This window comes from Lissotriton helveticus, chromosome 1_1, assembly GCF_964261635.1.
Source record: "Lissotriton helveticus chromosome 1_1, aLisHel1.1, whole genome shotgun sequence".
Lineage (NCBI taxonomy): Eukaryota > Metazoa > Chordata > Amphibia > Caudata > Salamandridae > Lissotriton > Lissotriton helveticus.
The window spans coordinates 431,459,986-431,480,687 of record NC_136057.1 but is presented as its reverse complement, the minus strand read 5'-3'; the positions used below and the strand labels follow the sequence as shown (position 1 = coordinate 431,480,687).

The following is a 20,702-nucleotide window of genomic DNA, read 5'->3' as shown; positions in this document are numbered from 1 at the left end:
AAAGCATTTAGGCCCCTTATTTTGTTCCATGTAAAAATAGAAAGGAAACAGTTTTAGAGACACAGAATAAATGAATGCTCTGTATACCTCTTCTTTCTATTCTATTCCCATTATTTTATTTAAACTATTGCGTTACATGTTAAGCAGAAAACAAACAGCTTAGCAAAGCAGCAATGCAAGCTTCTTATACGTTAGGACACATAACAGCAATCTTAGTTCTATTGCGCAGAAGCAAAAGTTTTCCCACCAAACATGTTACGTGAGCATGACACATGCATGCGCAGTAGAAAATCCCGCGTAGCAGCAGCCATTTTAGTGCAAGCGGATTATAGTTAGTAAAAATACATTGGCAAGCTTCCGCTAGATGCCTAATATGTCGTTTAATGCAGTTTTAATAAGACAAAACATATTAGTTAGTACATTAATATTGTTTTCGAGAGGGTTGAGTACAAGCAAGTCACTTTACGTGTGAAAACTTGCTCCATCACCGGCACAGTTGAAACTTCAGAATATTCAGCGGTTTACAGCAAACTGGATGACCGCTAACTCGCTGAAAGTAAATCCTGATAAAACTGGCGTTCTAGCTATCACTGTGACAGGGAATCGATGGAGGGGTGTGTTTTGGCCCTGAGAGTTAGCTCCCACCCCAGACTCCATGCCAGTAGTGAAAAGTCTCTGTATTAAGCTGGATAGTAACCCGTCAATGGCTAAGCAGGTAGTGACAGTGTGTGGGAGCTGCACAGGTCTTTTGAGGCAGCACTTCATACTGGTTCCTATCCTCTCGGTTGCTGCTAGGTGAACAGTGGTGGCTGCGTTGATCATGCCATGCTAGATTATGGTATTGCCCTGTACTTTGGCCTCCCATATAAACTGTTGGATAAGCTTCACGTGGTTATGAGCGATGCAGCAAAACTACTGTTCAAGCCACCAAGACTGACGCATGCAACGCCACTTTTGCAACAACTTCATTGGCTGCTAGTCCAACAGAGGACCATGTTCAAAGGCCTGTGCATTGCACATAAGACGTTGCATTGCTCAGTTCCATCTTATATTAAGGAAAGGCAATGGCAATATGTGCCTGGACGCCGTCTGTGCTCCTCTAAGGCGTTTTTGCTGACCTGCCCATGTTTCAACAAAAACACTTTTGGTAGTCGGATATTTTCTGTAATGATACCAGCAGGCGCGCAACGCCCATTTGGCTCAACGGGCCTCAGCCCCCCTCCCCCACCACCCCACCCCAACGCGTCGTGTGTGTCAGCCCGATTGAGATAGTTTCCCAGACACACAGCCGCACCCGAGTACTTCATAGGTCTTTAAAAGACCATTCACTTATTAACAAGGCTTTGTTGTTTTTTCACCCCTTCTTTGAGACCCCTGCATCTGCACTCTGCTGAGAGAATTACCCCCCTCCCCGCCCCCCAAAAAAAGTATCAGCCCCCCCACACCAACTGGAAATTTGCCTCTCGTTACGCCTCTGGATACCACAGATCTGGAATGAACTTCTGGAAGGTTTGAGGACACCAAATGCTCTCGTTCCCTTTCAGAAGAGATTGAAAACGTTACTATTTAAACAATCTTTCGGAAGAGATAAATACTTCTCATCTCCTCAATATCGGTAGTAACATGTTATCATAACCCTTGGGCAAGCACTGTGCGCTGTACAAGTGTTAATAACATAACAGGATCAGCTCTGTGTAATGAGTTATCCTTATGATACACCTTTTAAAATCTGTGACGCATGGTGACATTTTCAAAGAAAAGCTTATGATAAAATGCTTAGCCTAATATTCCTGTTTACTTGCCTCCTTGACAATGTTTTCTAACACTTTTCTCTGTAGTGATGGGGCATGTGATAGCTAATGGCTTGGAGCTGATCGGCACTGGTCGATCTGTGCATTGTGATGTGGAGTTGGACACTGCAGTAAAAAGGATGGTTGAGCTCTCAAAAGCGCAACCATTGAGCAACAGGGAGCAGTTGCACGTGGCGGCAGTGGAAACATTTGCAAAAGGGTAAGCGTTTTTTTCTCCTTTGAGTTAATTCACATTAAACATATTGAAATTTAGGGCCCACTTGTTTCATGTAGAGGAGAAGAAACACAATGAGCAAGTAGAGAATACATGAGCGTAGAGGTCGGGAGGCAGAACAATCTTTGGCAAAACCAGTTATTGTGGCTTGCACTTTAAAGGTCTGATTTAAGTTTTGGAGTGTGATACTTACTCTGGAAGCCACGGAGTAAGATATTCAGTTGCCTTGACATTAACAGTACTCTGAATTTAGCTGTGTCTGCTGGCCCAGTGGACATCTATTAGAATTGCCAGGAACCACCATAATGGCGGTTCCTGTTAATGTATTAACGTTAGACTATACCATCAACATTTCTATCAACATGTTTTTGTTTTTTCAAAATCCCAAAGTGGGATTTTATTTTTGAAAAAAACAAAGACTAATGACCACGTGCACTATGGGAGACTTTACCCATGCTATGGGGTCATTAAAAAGTTTTTTTTTTTAATAACCAATTTTATTGATTTTTGACAAGAAAACCGTTACCAGCGAATCAGCACAGTACATTATAAATGACAATTCCCAATCAGTTGGATGAACGATCACATAACCCAAGACCCCACTAGATTTAGCGTTTTATAAACATTTAGGAAACGCTCCTGATTTAATCCATAATACCCAGCCATTTGCCCCACACCCTACGGTATTTGTTCGGGCATCCCCGTGCTTTGTACATGGGTTTTTCCTTTGTCGCACACCAGTCCAGCCCCTCTTGCCATTTCCTGAGGCTAGGTGGAGTTAGACGTTTCCAGGCAGCGGCTACGTCCCATTTTGCTACCACCATAGCCGTGTTAAAAAACAGCTTCTTGTTCCTGGATCCGTCCAGCCCATCTGTGATCCCCATGATCAAGTGTTGTGGGGAGCTTCCCACCCCAAAACTTCTGTGAGTTCCGCCTCAATGCCCCCCCCCCAGAACCGTGCAGTTGGGGACATGCCCACACCATATGGAGGAAATCTGCCGGGTCTTGGCCGGTGCAGGAGGCAGTTGGGTAAAAGCCTGCCCTATGAAGGCGTACCGGGGTTAAATTCAGCGTGCAAATAGTATAGTTGAATCAGGCAGAGTTTAGCCAATGCAGTGACCATCCTGGGTGCCATGAGTGCATCCCTTCAGTCCACTTCCTTCATTGGATCCACTCACCCCTCCCACTAGACCTAGTGAGGTTGGGGTATTGTTGATTAGTGTACGATAAATGCGGGAGATACCCCCCTACCCCAAATTGCCTAACATAACTTGTGCTTCGAGAGGGTTGTGTTCCGGGACTGCTGTGTCTTATGATATGTGCGCTTGGAGGGCATGGCGCAGTTTCAGGTACTTATAAAATTGTGACGTATGTAGGGAGTAGCTGGATTGAAGTTCCTGGAAGGAGTGCATGTGTCCGCTAGCCCACACATCGCGAGTTGTGATATCCCTATAAGGTCCCAAGACCGGAATCCCTTCAGCCCACTAACTTCCCAGAGCCAGGTACTGTGCCAGAGAGGTGTATGTTGAGTTAGCTTATGTGTCCAGTGGGTGTGACGCTGTGATGCCCGCCAGGCCAGAAGCGCTGTACGTGTCCCCTCTGACAAGGTGGAAGGTATGAAACCCCCGTACATCAGAGATTGAATTTTGGGCAGACCCAGCTTGCTCAGTTCGAGCCTGTTTGCCGGGTCAGACATCCCCCATTGAACCAGTCGTGTATGGTGAGGAGGCGGGTGAGCAGGTAATATAAATATAAATATGTCATCCCATACTCTCTTCGAAGGGGGGAACCCGGCATAGGGTCAGAGCCAAAAGGGGCCTCCCACCCCCCAAAGGAATTTGGTGGCCGTACTATCTAGTTCCCGGAACCAAGCTCGCGGAAAGCAGAAGATGTGTTTTGGAGGACATAGAGGAATCTGGGGAGAATCATCATTTTAAACAGGGCGACCCTCCTAGAGGGTTGATGGGGGAGCACCTGCCACTTGTGGAGGTCTTTCTTTACTTTTTTCACCAGCAGGGTGATCTTGAGGGACCAGCTGAGGTCGGGTAGGAGGGCACCCAGATCCCTTAATATTTGAAGGATTGTCTCCTGAGGGGTATTGTGGATTGCCAGTCGTAGCAGTCCCTGGCTAAGTGTAGAGGGAACAGGACTGACTTACTGTGGATGAGACGTAGGCCAGAGGCTTGCCCGAAGGAGTGTAAGAGCCGGAGGCAGTGAGGGCCTGACTGAGCGAGTTCCGCAAGAAAGACTAAAACATTGTCTGCATAAAGGGAAATTTTGTCCACCTCCCAGTTGGCCCATTCCCATCCCCGGATGCGGTCCTCTGACCGAATGTGGGCCGCTAGGGGCTCCATCGCCAGGGCGAATAGGAGGGGCGAGGGGGGACATCCCTGCCTCATCCCTCTTTGAATAGGGAAGGCTGTAGTGTAGTTCCTATATTCCCAATAGGCTCTGCGCATTGGAATAATATATCCTATAGTTTAGACGTAGGACTGAGTTCGACTAGGTCTCTAACGAATATATTAGATTTAATTGTAAGTGCCAGCTAGCTCAGAGGTCAATAAACAAGAAGGGATTCGTTTCTGACAACCGCATAAACATGACAACTTTGTTTCCCCAAGATAAAACTGATCATCAGAGTCGTGGAAACAATAGATAGATATTTCACTCAGTCAATTGTGCATGCTTCGTTTCACCAGAGGTGCAGAGAAATAGATAGACGGGCGTTTTTCAATAAAAAGGTTTTATTGAACAGTCTTCTTTCTCAAGCATAAGAAATGAACTACTACAATCGTAAAACTGGTTGTAAAATATAATTCATACAGTATAAAGAGGAGAATAAAATAATACTGTAAGAGCATTGTATGGTTCCTAAACCATAGATAAATACATACATAAATAACAGAGGCTAAAAGTACTCACTGGTGCTTCTATAAGACGCCTACCCCAATGTACCTAAGCTTTTTTTTTTTTTTTTTTTTTAAATCTCTTTATTAGCATCAGATTGGTCCGTGCAAGCATACAATTACACAGTAAACTGGTTACAATGAAAACGTTAGCGGTCATTATTCAAAAAAAGCAGATGGAGGACTGGACCAATGACATGTACAAGCAGTGTAACACAGTCCAAAGTCTCATTTTCACTTTTCCATACCTGAGGGAAAATTGCACACGCGGAATGATGATACAAAGAGATACAACCGTTACCAAACAGAACGAAAATGAATGAGCCTTCGCGATAGAGAGAGCGGCGAGCAACACATCAAATGACAAGGAAAATGGAATTGGCATAGGCGCAGGCAGGCAAGGGTGGGTAAAACGACAGATGTAAGAGTAGGGGGAAGCAACCATTTCAGCCGGGGCAAGGTATGCAAGGGAACAGAAGAGAGAAACATCTCGGCCCCAACCAACATGCAATCCAAAACCAGCAGCTCATGCATATCCATTTCCGAGAGTGTGTATATGCCAAACACTGTGGAACGCAGTGTTTAGCGCACGCTAGGGTACCCAAAACCACCTAGCCCACCCCCTCCGGGACAATAGAGCTAGCAGCTTGGGAGTGTGCATCCCGTGTAATCTTGCTAAGATACTGTCGATATGGGCCCCAGATGTCGATCGGGCGTGAGGCTGTTGGGACCTGTGTGGAGTATTCTACGCTATTGGTATTGCATTGGGCAAGGCTGCGCATCCAAGACTTGGAATCAGGGATTCGCCTGGACCCCCAAAGTAAGGCAATTTCCCTCTTCGCCAGCAAGAAACCTATGGCAGCAAGCTTACGCGTGGTCCGGGGGAACTCAGCGACATAGCCAAGCAGTGCAATTTCCGGCTTGTGTTGCAATTCGCATTCTAAAATGTCGCCCAAGATATGGTGCACCTGTAGCCAGTAGGTGTGCAGTTTCGGACAGGTCCATGTGAGGTGTGCAAAATCTGCATGTGGAGCTGTGCATTTAGGGCAGTGATGAGGCCTATTCGGGTCAATTCTGTGGGCCAGTGCCGGTGTGAAGTAAAGTCGCCTCAAAAATTTAAAATGTATTAGTTTATGTCTACTGTTGACAGATACCTCTTTAGTGGAGCGGCAACAGGCATCCCATTGGGCGTCCGTTGTGGGGCCACCAAGATCAAGTTCCCATGCCGCACGAACCTTCGCGTCCGAAGCAGGAAGGGCCGCCACACAGAGTCCATACAACCTGGAGACCATGTGGGCTCCTGTTTGTGACTGGAGCAGAAAAGTCAATGCTGCCATGTCATCTGGCGGCAGTGGGAACGAGGGAAACTGTGTTCTAAGCATGGACCTCACCCTGGTCAGGACAAAGGAGTCCATGAACGTTCGGTCCGCAAATCGCGGATCCTCGGACACCGAAAAAACATGGCCGTCCGGAAACAGATCCCCTATTGTGGCGAGCTGGTATTTGGACAACGTTCTGCGGACCACTGCCTCCGCGGTGATGGGGAGCCAGTGTGGGTTTGGCAATGGAAGCGCCGGGGAGTACAGCACGTCTAACTGGAGCAGTCTACGCAACTGCAACCAGGCCCATGATGTAGTGGACACAGTTTGTATGTCAAGTGGGTCTCGGGGTACACCTTTGGGCAATATCGAGTTGAGGGTAAGCGGTAGTACCAAGTCCGCCTCGGGTCTCAAATATGGGATCCGAGCGTCTGGATGGAACCAAGGATGTGCATAGGCGCACTGCGCGACTAGGTAATAAATATAAAAGTCCGGCACTCCAAAGCCACCCCGCTCATAAGGCAGCGTCAGGGTGCGCCAAGAAACTCGAGGATTTTTATCCCCCCACACCAAACGCAACAACAGAGAGCGTAGTTGGGTGAAAAAGACCTGAGTGAGCGGGATCGGGATGTTATTAAATAAGTACAAAAAACGGGGAAGTATAATCATTTTAATTATGGCGATACGGCCGGCCATCGAAAGAGGGAGGCGAATCCAACGCGCGAGATTATCCTCCAGAAAGTCTAACGCCTGTCCGTAATTGAGACGAATCATGGATACCGTGTCCAGATGTACGTGGATACCCAGATACTTCACCGAGTCTGTATTCCACTCAAGCGGGAACGGACAGTCCCAGCGGGCAGTGGAGGGGGTGAGCGGAAAGATGTCAGATTTGTGCCAGTTAATACGAAGGCCGGAGTATTTCCCAAAGCGGTCCACCTCAAGCAGCAAGGGCGATAGGTTGGTCTCCGGAGACCTGACATAGAGAATGGTATCATCTGCGTAGAGGGAGACGAGTAACGGACCCGTCCGGAACTGGAGCCCGCGGTGCAAGTGGCGCTCCTGAAAGTGGCGCACCAGTGGGTCCATGGCCAAAATATATAATAGGGGGGACAGGGGGCATCCCTGTCTAGTACCCCGGGAAAGAGGGAAGCTATCAGAAAGCGTGCCATTAAGCCGCAATCTTGCTCTGGGGGCAGTGTAAAGCAGCTCAACCGTGGAGACAAACAAGGCCGGCATGCCCATCCGGTGCATGACGGACAAAAAGAACGACCATTCTAAGGAGTCAAAAGCCTTCTCGGCGTCCAAAAACACCGCAGCTGCCGGTGTATCCGGGTCAATCCTGTGGAGCACAGAGAACAGCGTCCGCAGATTAAAGGAGGTGGATCTATGGGGGACGAACCCGGACTGGGCTGGCGAAATGATAGATTCCATAAGCAAAGACAGTCGAGTGGCAAGGACTTTCGCCAAAATCTTATAGTCAAGATTCAGTAGGGAAAGGGGTCTGTAGGATCCGCACCTAGTGGGGTCCCGTCCCGGTTTGGGAAGTAAAATAATAACTGCCTCCCGCAACGTGGGTGGCAGAATCCCTGTCTCCAGTGCCTCGGCATACACTTCGATCAGGCGAGGTACCAGTTCCTCCTTGTACTCCTTATAAAAGTCGGCCGAAAAACCATCCAGACCCGGCGCCGAAGAGCCCTTTAAAGCATCAATGGCTTCCACAACGCAGTCCGGGTCGATAGGCATCGCCAGAAATTCCTGCATATGTTTCTCTAGGAACACCATAGAGATTTCGTTAATATAAGGGCCAGGGTCGCGACAGTCAGCCGTCAGGCTTGAGGTGTACAATCCCTTGTAGTAGGAGAGGAAGGCATCACAAATGGCAGGGGTGGTCTGATGACGAATACCCAGATCGTCCACCATGTCAGATATGTATGAAGCCTGGCGGGGGGGACGGAGCAAGTGGGCCAAGAGCTTGCCAGGCCTATCACCTTCACCATATTGTCTAGCTGAGTGTTGCGTGCAGAGATATGTCAGTTCCCTGTCTGCAGTGTCTCTGAACTCTTGCAGGAGTGCTAGTCTTCTCGCCTCTACCCCACCGTCTGCGTTAGTGAGCGTGTCCGTGTCTAGCGCGGCAAGTTCCGTCTCAATACGGGTCAGGGAGGCACGGATGTCGCGCAAAGCCCCTGCATGTTTGTTAATGCAAACCCCTCTAATAGTGGCCTTGAACCCCTCCCACAGTGTAGCCCACGTGTCCACAGAGCCCTCGTTGAACTCAAAATACTCCTCTATGGCAGTACGAATGTCTTCTTTAAAGACCGGATCAGATAACGCTTTGCCAGGAAAGCGCCATTGCCTCTCATACCCTCCCAGTCTGGGGATCAGTAGGGTAAGCACTATGGGAGAGTGATCAGAAAGCGTGCGCGGGAGTGTCGTATGGTCTCCCACCCAACCGGCCACCCCTGGGGAAAGGAGCCAGTAGTCTATTCTGGTGCTGGTGTTGTGATACCCCGAGTGATGGGTGAAGGTGGGTGTGCTAGAGTGTAAACGGGCCTCAATGTCGATCAGTGGGTAGTGGGCGCACATATCAGCCAGTACAGCATGGGAACGGGGCTTACAATCCGGGGAAGAGGAGGTACTATCTCTGGTAGGGTTCAGCAGCAGGTTAAAGTCCCCTCCCATTACCATCATATCAGTGTCTAGACGCAGCAGAACATCCTGGAGACCCTGGAAGAAAGCAGGGGAGTCCGAATTGGGGCCATAAATTCCAACAAAGGTGATCTTGAAGCCCAGAAGCACCCCCGTAACCACAACATATCTGCCATCTACATCAAAGACACTGTCCGAGAGCACAAAAGGGACGCGTCTATGTATCAAGATCGCCACCCCTCTTGCATACCTGCTATAGCTAGAAAAAAAACCTGTGCGCTCCCCAGCTTTTTGCAAAGGAGGAAGAATCAGCTCCCACTAAGTGTGTCTCCTGTAGGAATAGGACATCCACCCCATGTCGCGCTGCGTAGTTTAGAACTTGCCGTCTTTTCCTCGTGTCATTTAAACCCCGGACATTCCAAGACATGGAAATAAGTCTGGAAGGACCAGACCGCTGCCCTACCTTAGCCATTCAAACTCAATGGAAACATGATAAAACATGCATGTGTAGCACCGCCGCCCCACCCCGCAAAACAGGCATCATTCAAAGAGAAAAATAGTGCGTGTGCACAAACAACAGAACCACAGCGTAAACAAACCCATCCCAACCACCCACCACCCAGCCACTCCTGAAGCCCTAGGAGGCTAATCCCACCCATACGGAGATAACCTAAAGCAACAGACAATAACAGTAGTCCAATAATGTACCTGTAAAATAAAGACAACGTAAGAGAAAAGTACAATACGGCTCGCGCCATGGGGGTAGGCGACACTCCGCCATGCGAGAACCACAATCGGGGTAACGTTCAAGTCTCAGCAATTATGGAAAGCACTGCAAAAGAGGAAAAAAAGGCCAAAATGAACTGCATGGTCAGATGCAGAACGCTGAGGTAAATAGCCTGTCCAGAGAAAAATATGGTGGAGATGAATCAACCCTGGCCGGTTTCATTAAACAGGTCAGCACTAGCCTGCGAGTCAGTGTGTGGCGGAGATCGTTGTGCATCTTCTGAATTTCGCGGCGACCCTCTGTTTTTGTAGGATCGACAAAATTCCTGTGCCTCTGCAGGGGAGTCAAAAATGCGAAACCTGCCATCCACGTCCACCCTGAGCCTGGCAGGATACAGCATTCCATAACGTAACCCCAGTTTGCGCAAAGCAGCCTTGACACCAGTGTACTTACGGCGCGCATCTTGGACCATGACCGTGAAGTCCGGGTAGAAAGAAAGCACGTCGCCTTGCCATCTAACTTCGCCTGCCTCTCTGGCGGCCTTCAGCGCCGCGTCCCTGTCTCTGAAGTTCATGAGCCTGGCTATAATGGGTCGGGGAGGCAGGCCCGGATTGGGCCGGGGTCCCAGCGACCTGTGTGCGCGTTCCACCACGAAGCCAGCTGTAAACGTGTCACGGCCAAAAAGTTCGATTAGGAGGTGTTCCACAAAAGTGTCAAAGCGCCCGGTAGCTGTCGTCTCCGCCACACCAATTATTCGGATATTATTGCGCCTACTGCGCGCTTCTAAATCTTCGTTCTTAATTGCGACGTCTTTAAGGATCTTCTCCACACGTTCCAACCTTTTCAGCGTCGACGCAGCTCCGTCCTCGATGTCAGAAACTCTGGATTCCGCCAGGTCCAGGCGCCTATCGTGCAGTTGGATCGTCGCACCCATGTCCGCCATTTTCTTTTCGAGGGCATCAAAGCGAGAGTCCAAGGCCTTGAATCCAGCCCGCATCTCACCCATCATCTCAGCGACCATACCAGCAGTATCTTTCGCAGCCACCTGGGCACCGGTGTCCGCCTCAGCTGCCGGCGAGACCGCAGCCGTACGGAGGGGCGCCCAACTGAAGGTAAGTCTCTTCTGGTTAACATCCTTCTTTACCATGTTGGAAGTAATGGCGGGCGAAGCACCAGTGGCGCAGGACCCTATGACAGAGAGGCGAGTACAGCGATGGGGCCCCCCGACTGCAAGGCGGGCAAGACAGGACCAAAGATTCAGGGGTACTCGCTGATTCCCAGCACCGGGGCCGAGCAAGGCAGACGCACACCGGTCGTCAGGAGATCAATGCGGTTGGATCAATGCGTCAGAGGCCCTGCGCAAGAAGCAGGGTCAGCAAACGGCCGTGGCGATCTCTGGGCAGCAGCCGGCAGGTCCAGGGTCCCGCAGAGACAGGCAGCCAAGGATAGCGTAGTGTGGGGCCCAGGCAGTCGGGAACTCTTGGCATCCGAAGCACAGATGGGCGATATCACGCAGGTCATGCAGCCAGCGCCGGCCTTGTAACGGTGCACAGACGACTGATACACATGGCCAATCACATCAGCAGGCGAGCAGGAGAGTGTGGAAGGCAAGGCACTGCAGGGGGACAGGCGCGGGTCTGGGGTGCACGGTAGCGGTGGGGGCAAAGGTGACAGGCCCCCACCGAGTGCAGCGAAGCGTGGCCGTCCGCAGAGCGCCCAGGAGCTCACCGGCCACGCTCCCCGTCAATCGCCCCCCGACCCCGGAGCCCGCTGCCAGCGCTCCCCGCCCGCCGCCGCACTTCCCGGGCAGCCCCCGAAAATCGAGGCCCCGGCTCCCAAGGCCGGACCAGGCCGCAAGTGCCGGTCACGTACCGAGGGGCCGCACCTCCACCAACGGACACCACCGGGGCCGTGCAGCGGACCCGGGAGAGCTCAACAGCGGCCCCAGGACGAGGGGGACAACGAGGAGGCAATCAGGGAAACTCACCAGGCGCTCCGGTGCTGCGAAGTAACGGCCCGCGAGGCCCTGCTGGCCTCAGCACCCCTCAGCTGGTCCGCCCGTTCTCGCCGTCCCCCGTCCTCCAGACTAGGCAGGCTGCATCAGATGGCGTTAAGGATCATTTGCAGGCGGAAATCGACCCCAGTGCAGTGCCGGATCTCTTGCGAACGGCCCCGTTCCTCTCTCGCCCGGCGGAGCTCTACAGTCAGGCGGCCATTCCGTTCGCCTGCGTAGCCACGCCCCCCAATGTACCTAAGCTTAGTACGAGGGAGGAAGTAAGTGAGGTATAGCATAAATGTAGTATTCTTTTGCCAAGAGTCTGTCCAAGATTTCTCTTAGGGTCTAATATAAAATGTCCTAGCTAACGTACAGGAAAGTTTCAATTCTATTAAGGAGGCAGAGGCAAGGATTAGGCTGTCACTTTCTCCGTTTATTGTACTCCAGCAGCCCTTAAAACATTAACATATATCACCTAACTAAATTTCCCATGAACACCAGGGAAATGGAAACAAAAAATGTCCCATCAGCGACTGTCCAATCCCAGGGCAGGGCTCCTCTTATCCTCCTCTGTTGGCACTCTATCCTCCTCTTTCTTCCTGCGACACCTCCATAGTCCCTTGTCGGTTATTCTTGCTTGCCAGCATCAGAACCTACGGAACAGGTGAACTAGGTGAGCCACACGGAAAATACCTTCTGGTCAAGTCAAGTAGCAACACTGGGTAAAGCAACTGACATAAGAAGCAACATAGCCTGCCACAGAATACATATGAACACTTCATCATAAAGATTTTACTTACCGCCACAGCGCAGAGATTCTGGGAGGGTTCGAAGAAGATCGGATGGGCTAATCCTCGCCTCCTTCTCCTTAATAGAATTGAAACTTTCCTGCACGTTAGCTAGGAAATTTTATATTCTATGTCAGGAGCGGAGGCTTCTGATTAGGCTAGTTTAAAGCTTATCCACCACCAAGGAAGCCAGCGACGCCACTGGCTTGAAGTAAAATCTTTTAAAGGTGGAGTCTGAGGACCAGTCTGCGGCTTTCAGAATATCCTCCAGACGAGCCCCAGGGCAAAAGCCTTAGACGCCATCGTACCCCTCACAGAATGCGCCCCGAAACGGGCGATATCCAAGCCTGCATGACCCAGCGTACCCATCTCGCAATAGTGGGGGATGAAACCGCCCCGTGTGGTTTTGTAAGAGCAATGAACAACTGCTTGACACCCTGTGGGCGTATATCGATTGTCGCCACTTCATAGGCATTAAGCGCTCTAACCACACATAGCTTCGGAACATCCGGAAATGCAGGATATGAAATAGAACGTGAATCACCCTTGGTACGCCTAGAAATGTGGAAGGTAACCCCGTCTGGAGTAAAGACGCGACCTGTAAGGTCTAAAGCCCTCACATCCGAGACCCTGCGACAAGAAATTAAACAGAGCAACATCGCCAGCTTAGCCGAGATCTGTTTCCTCAATAAGTATTTATGAGAGGGCCTCTCTCGGAACAAGTTAAGGACTTTGTTCACATCCCACAAAACTGTATAGCGGGGCTCCGGAGGGACTGATAACCTAATTCCCCGCAACAATTTGCAAACCAGAGGATGTTCCCCTACCGGATGATTATCCAGAGGGGCATGGCCCGCCGAGATCGCCGACCTAAAGGTATTTATTGACCTGTACGTCAAACCTTCTTTTGCCAGCGAGGCTAAGAAGTTCAGGACATGGACAACGTCTACCCCCATAGGATCAATCTGTTGTCGCAGACACCAACTACTCCATCGAGACCAGGCTGATCGGTACCTCTTGTTGGTACTGTCCGCCCAGGATTTGGCCAGCAGCCTGGCAGCGTCCTCCGAAAGTCCCGGGACTTGCCAGCGTTGCCTGTAACCCGCCAGGCCATCAGACTCAGAGTGCCCGTGGCCAGAAGGTGGTGAGGCTCCCCCTGAGGATACCCGAGGAGATCGGAAATGGGGGGTAGAGGGATTGGAAAATCCCAGGAAAGTTCCATCAGAACTGGAAACCAGGCTTGCGATCTCCACGTCGGGGTGACCACCACCAGATCCACCTGCTGCCTCCTTACCTGGGTCGACACTCTCATAATCATTGCGAAGGGGGGAAACGCATAACCCCTCTCCTTGCTCCAATCCTGCAGGAAAGCATCTACTGCCACTGCCTTCGGGTCTGGGCGCCAACTGAAATAGCGTTCCAGCTGGGCATCCAGACGAGATGCAAAAAGGTCCACTGAGAACGGACCTCATCTGGCCCTGATCGCCTTGAACACATCGGGACGAAGCTGCCATAGGCTGGTGTCCTTCCAGTTCCAGGACCACCAGTCCGCCACTTGGTTGGAGGAGCCGGGAAGGTGCTCCGCCGACAGGGATATCCCATTGGACAGGCAATACTCCCACAAACTGCGGGCTAGGTCCGATAATGCTCTGGACCGGGTTCCCCCGAGATGGTTGATGTAGCGCACCACTGCCACATTGTCCATCTTCAGCAGGACACAGCATTGGATCCTGTCCTTCGTCCAGCACTTCACTGCGAACGAGCCCACCATCAACTCCAAACAGTTGATGTGCAGGGACTTTTCTGCAGATGACCATACTCCTCCGGTAGAAGCTGCGCCGCAACGCGCTCCCCAGCCCACGCCACTGGCGTCGGATTCTATTACCAAGTCCGGCTTGGATCCGAAGATCGCCCGACCATTCCAAGCATCCATATGCTCGATCCACCACCGTAACTCCGTCCTCGCCTCCTCCGTTAGGGGAACGACCTGGGAGTAGGTGAGACCCTTGCGCAGGTGATAAGCCTTGAGGCGTTGAAGGGCCCGGTAGTGCAAGGGGCCCGGGAATGTCGCCTGAATGGAGGCTGACAAGAGACCTACAACCCTGGCCAGATGCCGTAACAAGATCGTAGGACGTGCCAGAGTGCGCCTCAACTCGTGCCGGATCTTGGAGAGCTTCCGAGAAGGTAGGGACAAGGTGGCCTCCACCGAGTCTATGAGGAACCCTAGGAACTGCATCTTCCGTGATGGGAGAAGTTCCGACTTGTCCTCGTTGATGATGAACCCCAAGGACTCTAGAAGGCACACAGCCCTCTGAAGATGGACCAGCAACCTCTGTGGACACTGATCTAAGAGGAGCATGTCGTCCAGATAAATTATTAAGCGGATGCCCTCCGAACGGAGGCGCTCCGGCTCCACCACTGGTTTCAGCACCTTGGTAAAACACCACGGAGCGGAAGACAGGCCGAAAGGCAGGGAGACAAACTCGAAAACCTGCCGGCCCCACTGGAACTGAAGAAAACGCCTGTGTGGGGCGAAAATGGGGATCGTGAGATAAGCATCTTTCAGGTCCAACCGGACCATCCAATCCCCTTCCTGAAGTAGGTCCCGTAGTAGGTGAATACCCTCCATCTTGAAATGGCGGTATATAAGCCAACCGTTGAACTCTTTGAGGTTTAACACAGGGCGATAGCCTCCGTCCTGTTTTTCCACGAGAAAGATATTGCTGACGAAACCCCGCGGGTGTAGTTCCGACCGCACAATGGCCCCTTTCTGGAGAAGGTCCGTGACCTCTTTGTCTATCAGAGAACATTGGGCCGGCGTGAAGGTTATAGGTCGGGGGCAACAGGTTGCCTGGGAAGACCCGAATACTCTATGCGGAACCCTCCGACTGTCCGCAAGACCCAGGCGTCGGTGGTAAGCAAAGACCAGGCTGGAAGAAAACACAGAAGCATGCCCCCCACTCGCAAACCACTCGCATTCTGAATCCTCACCTCTTTGATTATTGTAGCCGCCGTCTCCTCTGCCTCTTCCACCACGACGGCGGGGGTAACCTCTGGTCTGGTAAAAGTTGCCGAACTTGTCGGGATCTTGGTACTGACCCCTGTGGGAGTCACCCTGCTTATAGGAGCCTCTGTTATAGGGTCTGCCGGTCGAGCGCCCCCTTCCACGACCGGCTGCGCCAAAAACATGGGGGGTAACAATACGCTTTACAGACGTCTGGGCCTTATCAATGGAATTGAATGTATTCACAAATGTACCCAGTTCTTTAACGAACGGGTCCCCGAAGAGGTTACCTTCTGCCATCATGCCTGCTTCGGATGTGGCCAGCTCCCCTAACTTCGGGTCGATTTTAATTAGAATGGACCTCCTGCGCTCAGTGGAAATCGCCACATTAGCGTTCCCCAGGAAAATTGCCCTTTGCGCCCAACCTGAAAGCGTCTCAGGGGAAATTAGAGAGCCCGAGGCCTTGGCATCCTCGGCCATGTCTAAAATCTTAGCCAAAGGCTCCGCCACGTCCAAGAGTTTATCTTGGCACGCCCTCCAAGATCGATCTATGCCCTTCTTGGGGTCCTTCATGAACTTGGTTAGAAAGGTAGACACTTTGGGGTCAATTTCTGGAGTAGCCGTGACCTTGCCCTCCCATGTGGGGCGCGGGCACTCTGCCCGTAGGCAGCTCCGAACCTCCTGGTCTAAAGGCTTACGAAGCCTGGCTGCCATGTAGGCCGCCACCTTGGCAGCGGGAACCCATTGCGACGAGCGCGGGTGAAGCAGCTCGTCCGGATTAAGCATGTCAGTACTGGGCTCTGAGGGCGTCTGATCGGAATGAGAGGGAAGCCACAAGCGCTCTGGTTCCCCGTCCCCATCCGAGGTTTGGGGGAACTCATCCGGATCGACCGAGGTGGCATCATCCGGACCCCCCGCGAATCCAGACGGCGCCTCCTTTGGGTCTGAATGAGACTTCGAGGTCTTCGCATCTAAGAACGCCTTTTTTAAATGCGAAAACGCGTCCGAGTCCATTCCCGCGTCAGCCGAACGCTTCCTCTTGGGATCTACTCTGCTCGTGGATGGTTGGCCTGGAGGTAGGGGGGGTGTCTGCCCCGAAAGGTCTTCCCTCTGCCCGAGGGGTTGGCATTGAGCCTGAAGTTGGTCTATCTTCTTCTCCAGTGGCGCAACCACCCGCGTCACAGCCTTCAAAATGGAAGAGTCCATAACTTGGCAAAAGTGGTCATCAACCGGCAGGTACATGAACTGCTCCTCCTCCTCTTCCTGGTAATATTCGTCGTATTCCATAAGCACTGGAATAGCAGCCAGCTAACACAAGTAGGGGTTATGGAAGGGCAGAACCCTTATAAACTCAGCCCACACAGCGTGGTTCAATAGCTATATTGGGACCAGACAGCCTCCCACTTATGAGGCACCGTGAAGACAAACCTGCCTGGGCGGTCCCTGAAGTCACACTAAACAGTCTTACCCGCCGCGCGGGTGTTCAGGCTCCAGGCAGGGGCTCTGTCAAAAAATAACCTTAACGCTGCCCAGACGCCGAAATATGCACCGTAAATCTTCCCCCGTGGCGCGCGAGTCAAATTGAGCCGCTTTTCCCGACAGACCAAGCGGAACTCAACGATTCGCGCCCACCGGGGGGTGAAGGCTCCTAGGAGCAGTAGCGAAAGGACGCGCGGTCCCCTAGCGGCGGGAGGCCGCCCGCGCACAGAGCCTCACAGAACGAGAACCGCGAAAGGAGCGGAAAACGCTACCGCGGCAACAGCGCAGAGATCAGCAATACCCCACAAGAGGACAAGCACACGCGCCAATCTGCGCGACCCCGCACTGATTAGAAAACAATACAGTTCATACACCACAAAAAGTCAGAGTAAGAAAGGAAAAACACTCATCTGAATGCTGCTGGAGCAGCGAAGAAAGAGGAGGATAGAGTGCCAACAGAGGAGGATAAGAGGAGCCCTGACCTGGGATTGGACAGTCGCTGATGGGACATTTTTTGTTTCCATTTCCCGGGTGTTCATGGGAAATGTAGTTTGGTGATATATGTTAATGTTTTAGGGGCTGCTGGAGTACAATAAACGGAGAAAGTGACAGCCCAATCAGAAGCCTCCGCTCCTGACATAGAATCAGCTCCGTACCTTAGTTTAGAATAAAGAAGGTCCGTCTCGGGACTCGATTTTGCCATAACCCGCAAGGGTAGCTTGGAAACACTGGAGCTGGATTTCTCTGCAGGAGAAAAGACAGCGTCTCTCTGTGCGTCTGCTGGAGGGTCAGCTTCCTTCGGCACTTGCTGTAGCAGGATGCCTCAGACAAGTAGATAGTCGAACCGCTCCAAACCACCGTGTGTTTGCTAAGGCAAGTGTGGGCATATTTATACCTTGAAGTTGCAGAGTTTGACGTAAAGGTGGACATAATAACATCATTAAAGACTCTCAGTTCTTTGATAACTTCATGAGTTCTTGGACAAGTCAGTTTTCGAGCAAGGGAAAGTCCCTAGCTGCTGAAACTGAGTTTTCCAAGAAATTGTTGTGGATTTTTGGAACTAGTGGAAGTAGCCCTGCCGTATTTGGACTGCATGAGTTATGACTAAATATGGTTATGATTCTTATGCCTATATAAGGACATAGTGATTTATACCTATATAAGGGCATGAATCGGGAAATTTACATTTGTGTCCTAAAATGGTTTACAACACCCACTCCACGCTATTATGTTCATCTAAGAGTAAATACTAAAACATAGAAGCCAGAGTATGTGCTTTTACAATCCCACTTAAAAAATACATGAACCGTATTTTGTATATAATCTTTATTCGGTAAAAAATCTCACCATAAAAGAATACATGTTATACAATGAAACATTGGTAAAAACTATCAACGATAAAATTCCCTTGTTAAAAGTTGAAGCCTACACATTATACAGTGCATTGGGTGATTATTATGAGACCCCAGCCAAACATCCTCATCAGTTCACGATTGCATAATGGTTAAAATTACTTCAAATCCATCCAGTCATCATCATAGCGTCCTGCCTATAAGGGCCTGCTAGCAATTTGGCGGGGTGGAGTATAGCTTCATCCTTTTAGTACGAGTCAGCCATGCACTGCTCAGATATTTAGCCACCCCGCATACCATGGCAGGGGATATCGGGTCAGTGGTAAGATCTCGTAGGGCCATTCTATGGCACCTCAAACCCAACCCCATGCATACTGGTTTCAACCAGACCTTCCTGGCAACTTTATAAGCGGGGCAGGCAAAAAGTAAATGCGCCACAGACTCCTTTGGAGCCGCGCACCCGGGGCAGGGGCGCGGAGGACCACCAGCGTTAGACCACCCCGCGGTGAACTCATGCACCGGAAGGGTCCCATACCTGAGTTTTAAATAAAGGGCTCTGTCCCGAGGCTTGGCTATGAGGTCGAGAAAGGGTTCCAGCTTCCTAGACCATTTAAACTCTAAAAACCGCTCAGTAAGTAAACCCCCAACCCCACTGCGTGTTGCCTCTGCCTGAACCCAGTCCCAGTATAACTTCTTAATCACCGGTTTAGGGGGTGGCATTTGGCTCGCCCACACATCTCTCAGGCCCAATTGCACCACCAACTGCCTCATGTTGCTCAACCACCCGATCTTGTTACCGATGTCGAGCAATATTAGTTCATCCAGCCCAGCAGCATATTTGGCGAGCTCCCTGGTCCTTCGCAACCGAGCCCAAAACAATAGGGGGCGCAGCCGCACTAGATCTTTGAAGGATCGCCTGCCCAGATCTAGCTGCAAAGGAATTAGCGGGGTAGAAACAGGAAGAGCCACCAAGTCCCTCAGAAACTTGTTTTCCGCTGCAACTAGTTCAGAAACATTTTCAAACCCCCACAGCTCGGAGCCATATAATGCGGCCGGGAGTATCTGGCCCTCATAGATTGCCATGACCGGTGCCACAGGTTTACTCGTTGACTCCCGATGCTCCCTCAAGGTCACCCCTGACACTCTTTTATGGCCAAGTAACATTTTGGCCAGGTGGTCCTTCCAATTCATCCGACTATTTACCCGCACCCCCAAATAGTCGAATGAATCAACCAACTCCAAGGGTGCCCCATTGAGCGTAAAATTATTTCTAAATCTTTTGGAGGGTGAAAGAGCCATGAGCTTAGTTTTCGAGGTGTTAATGGTAAGTCCTCTATCTGTACAAAAGGTGCTGAATCGGTGCAGAACCTGTGGAGTCCCACCGGGGATTTAGAGATCAGTATGGTGTCGTCCGCGAAGAGTGGAGTGGGGATTCTTTCCCCCGCCAGGGATGGTGCATCCGCCTCTTCCTCTCTTAAATGATCCACCACTCCATTCACAAACAGAGAGAAGAGGGTCGGTGCCATAACACATCCCTGGCGTACTCCCCTCCTCACGGGCACCCTATCTGTCAGCTGGCCCTGGGTGCCCCATCTGATCCTCGCATAATTCCCCTCGTGGAGCCTTACAATAAAACTCAGAAGAGAACCGGAGAAACCCATCTTCTCCAGTGTCTCCCACAGCTTTACTCGAGGGACCAGGTCAAAAGCCGTCTTGAGATCTATGAAAGCCATATAAAGGCTACCCCTTTTGATGGTAACTGACTTCCAATAGATGACAAAAAAGCGAAAGACCTGGTCCATCGTACCCACCTTCTGGCGGAATCCTGCTTGGAGGTGGGAGAGGATTTGTTCCTCTTCCATCCATGCTCCAACCCTTGAGATGATGACCCTGCCAACCACTTTCTGAATCACGTCTATCAGACTGATAGGTCTGTAATTGGCAGGGTCCTCTCTAGCCCCTTTTTTGAACACAGTGACCACCTCTGCCCCCTTCCAAGAGTTTGGCACGGGGTGACCCCTAGCAATCAGATTCATTATAATGGCAATTAATTCGGCCCAAGCCCTAGGTTCCTCTATCAAAAGGTCCCCTGGGATCCCATCCGGGCCAGCCGCCTTCTTCGGGGTCAGATGTCTGATGGCCGCTACTACTTCCGAGGGCGAGAATGGGTCCTCGAGCTCCCCTATAAGTTCCCCTTCTCTACCTCTAGCTACCATTGGACAAGAGGGGACTTCAGTTCCACCATATAGTGCCGAAAAGTGGTCAAACCATTGCTGGCTTGTTATGTGGGCGGCTAAAGGCTGTGCGCTCTGCTGCCTAGCTTTATTAATAAGGTCCCAGAATAACCTTGAATTCCTCATGCTGACAGCACAGTTTAGGTCCTGCCAATGTTGTTCCTCCCACTCTCGTTTGGCCAGTGCCATTACCCTTAAATAGTCCTTCCTAGCCGCTCTAACT

At 51.1% G+C, this 20,702-nt stretch overlaps 1 protein-coding gene across 1 annotated transcript in view; it reads left to right on the top strand.

The window, feature by feature from the left end:
• Positions 1–20,702, top strand: part of TTC38 (tetratricopeptide repeat domain 38) — a 620,299-nt gene that overhangs the window by 214,893 nt on the left and 384,704 nt on the right. Inside the window, exon 4 of the mRNA XM_078673810.1 lies at positions 1,839–2,010. Coding sequence (XP_078529936.1) covers positions 1,839–2,010 — 172 coding nt within the window. The remainder of the gene's footprint in view (positions 1–1,838; positions 2,011–20,702) is intronic.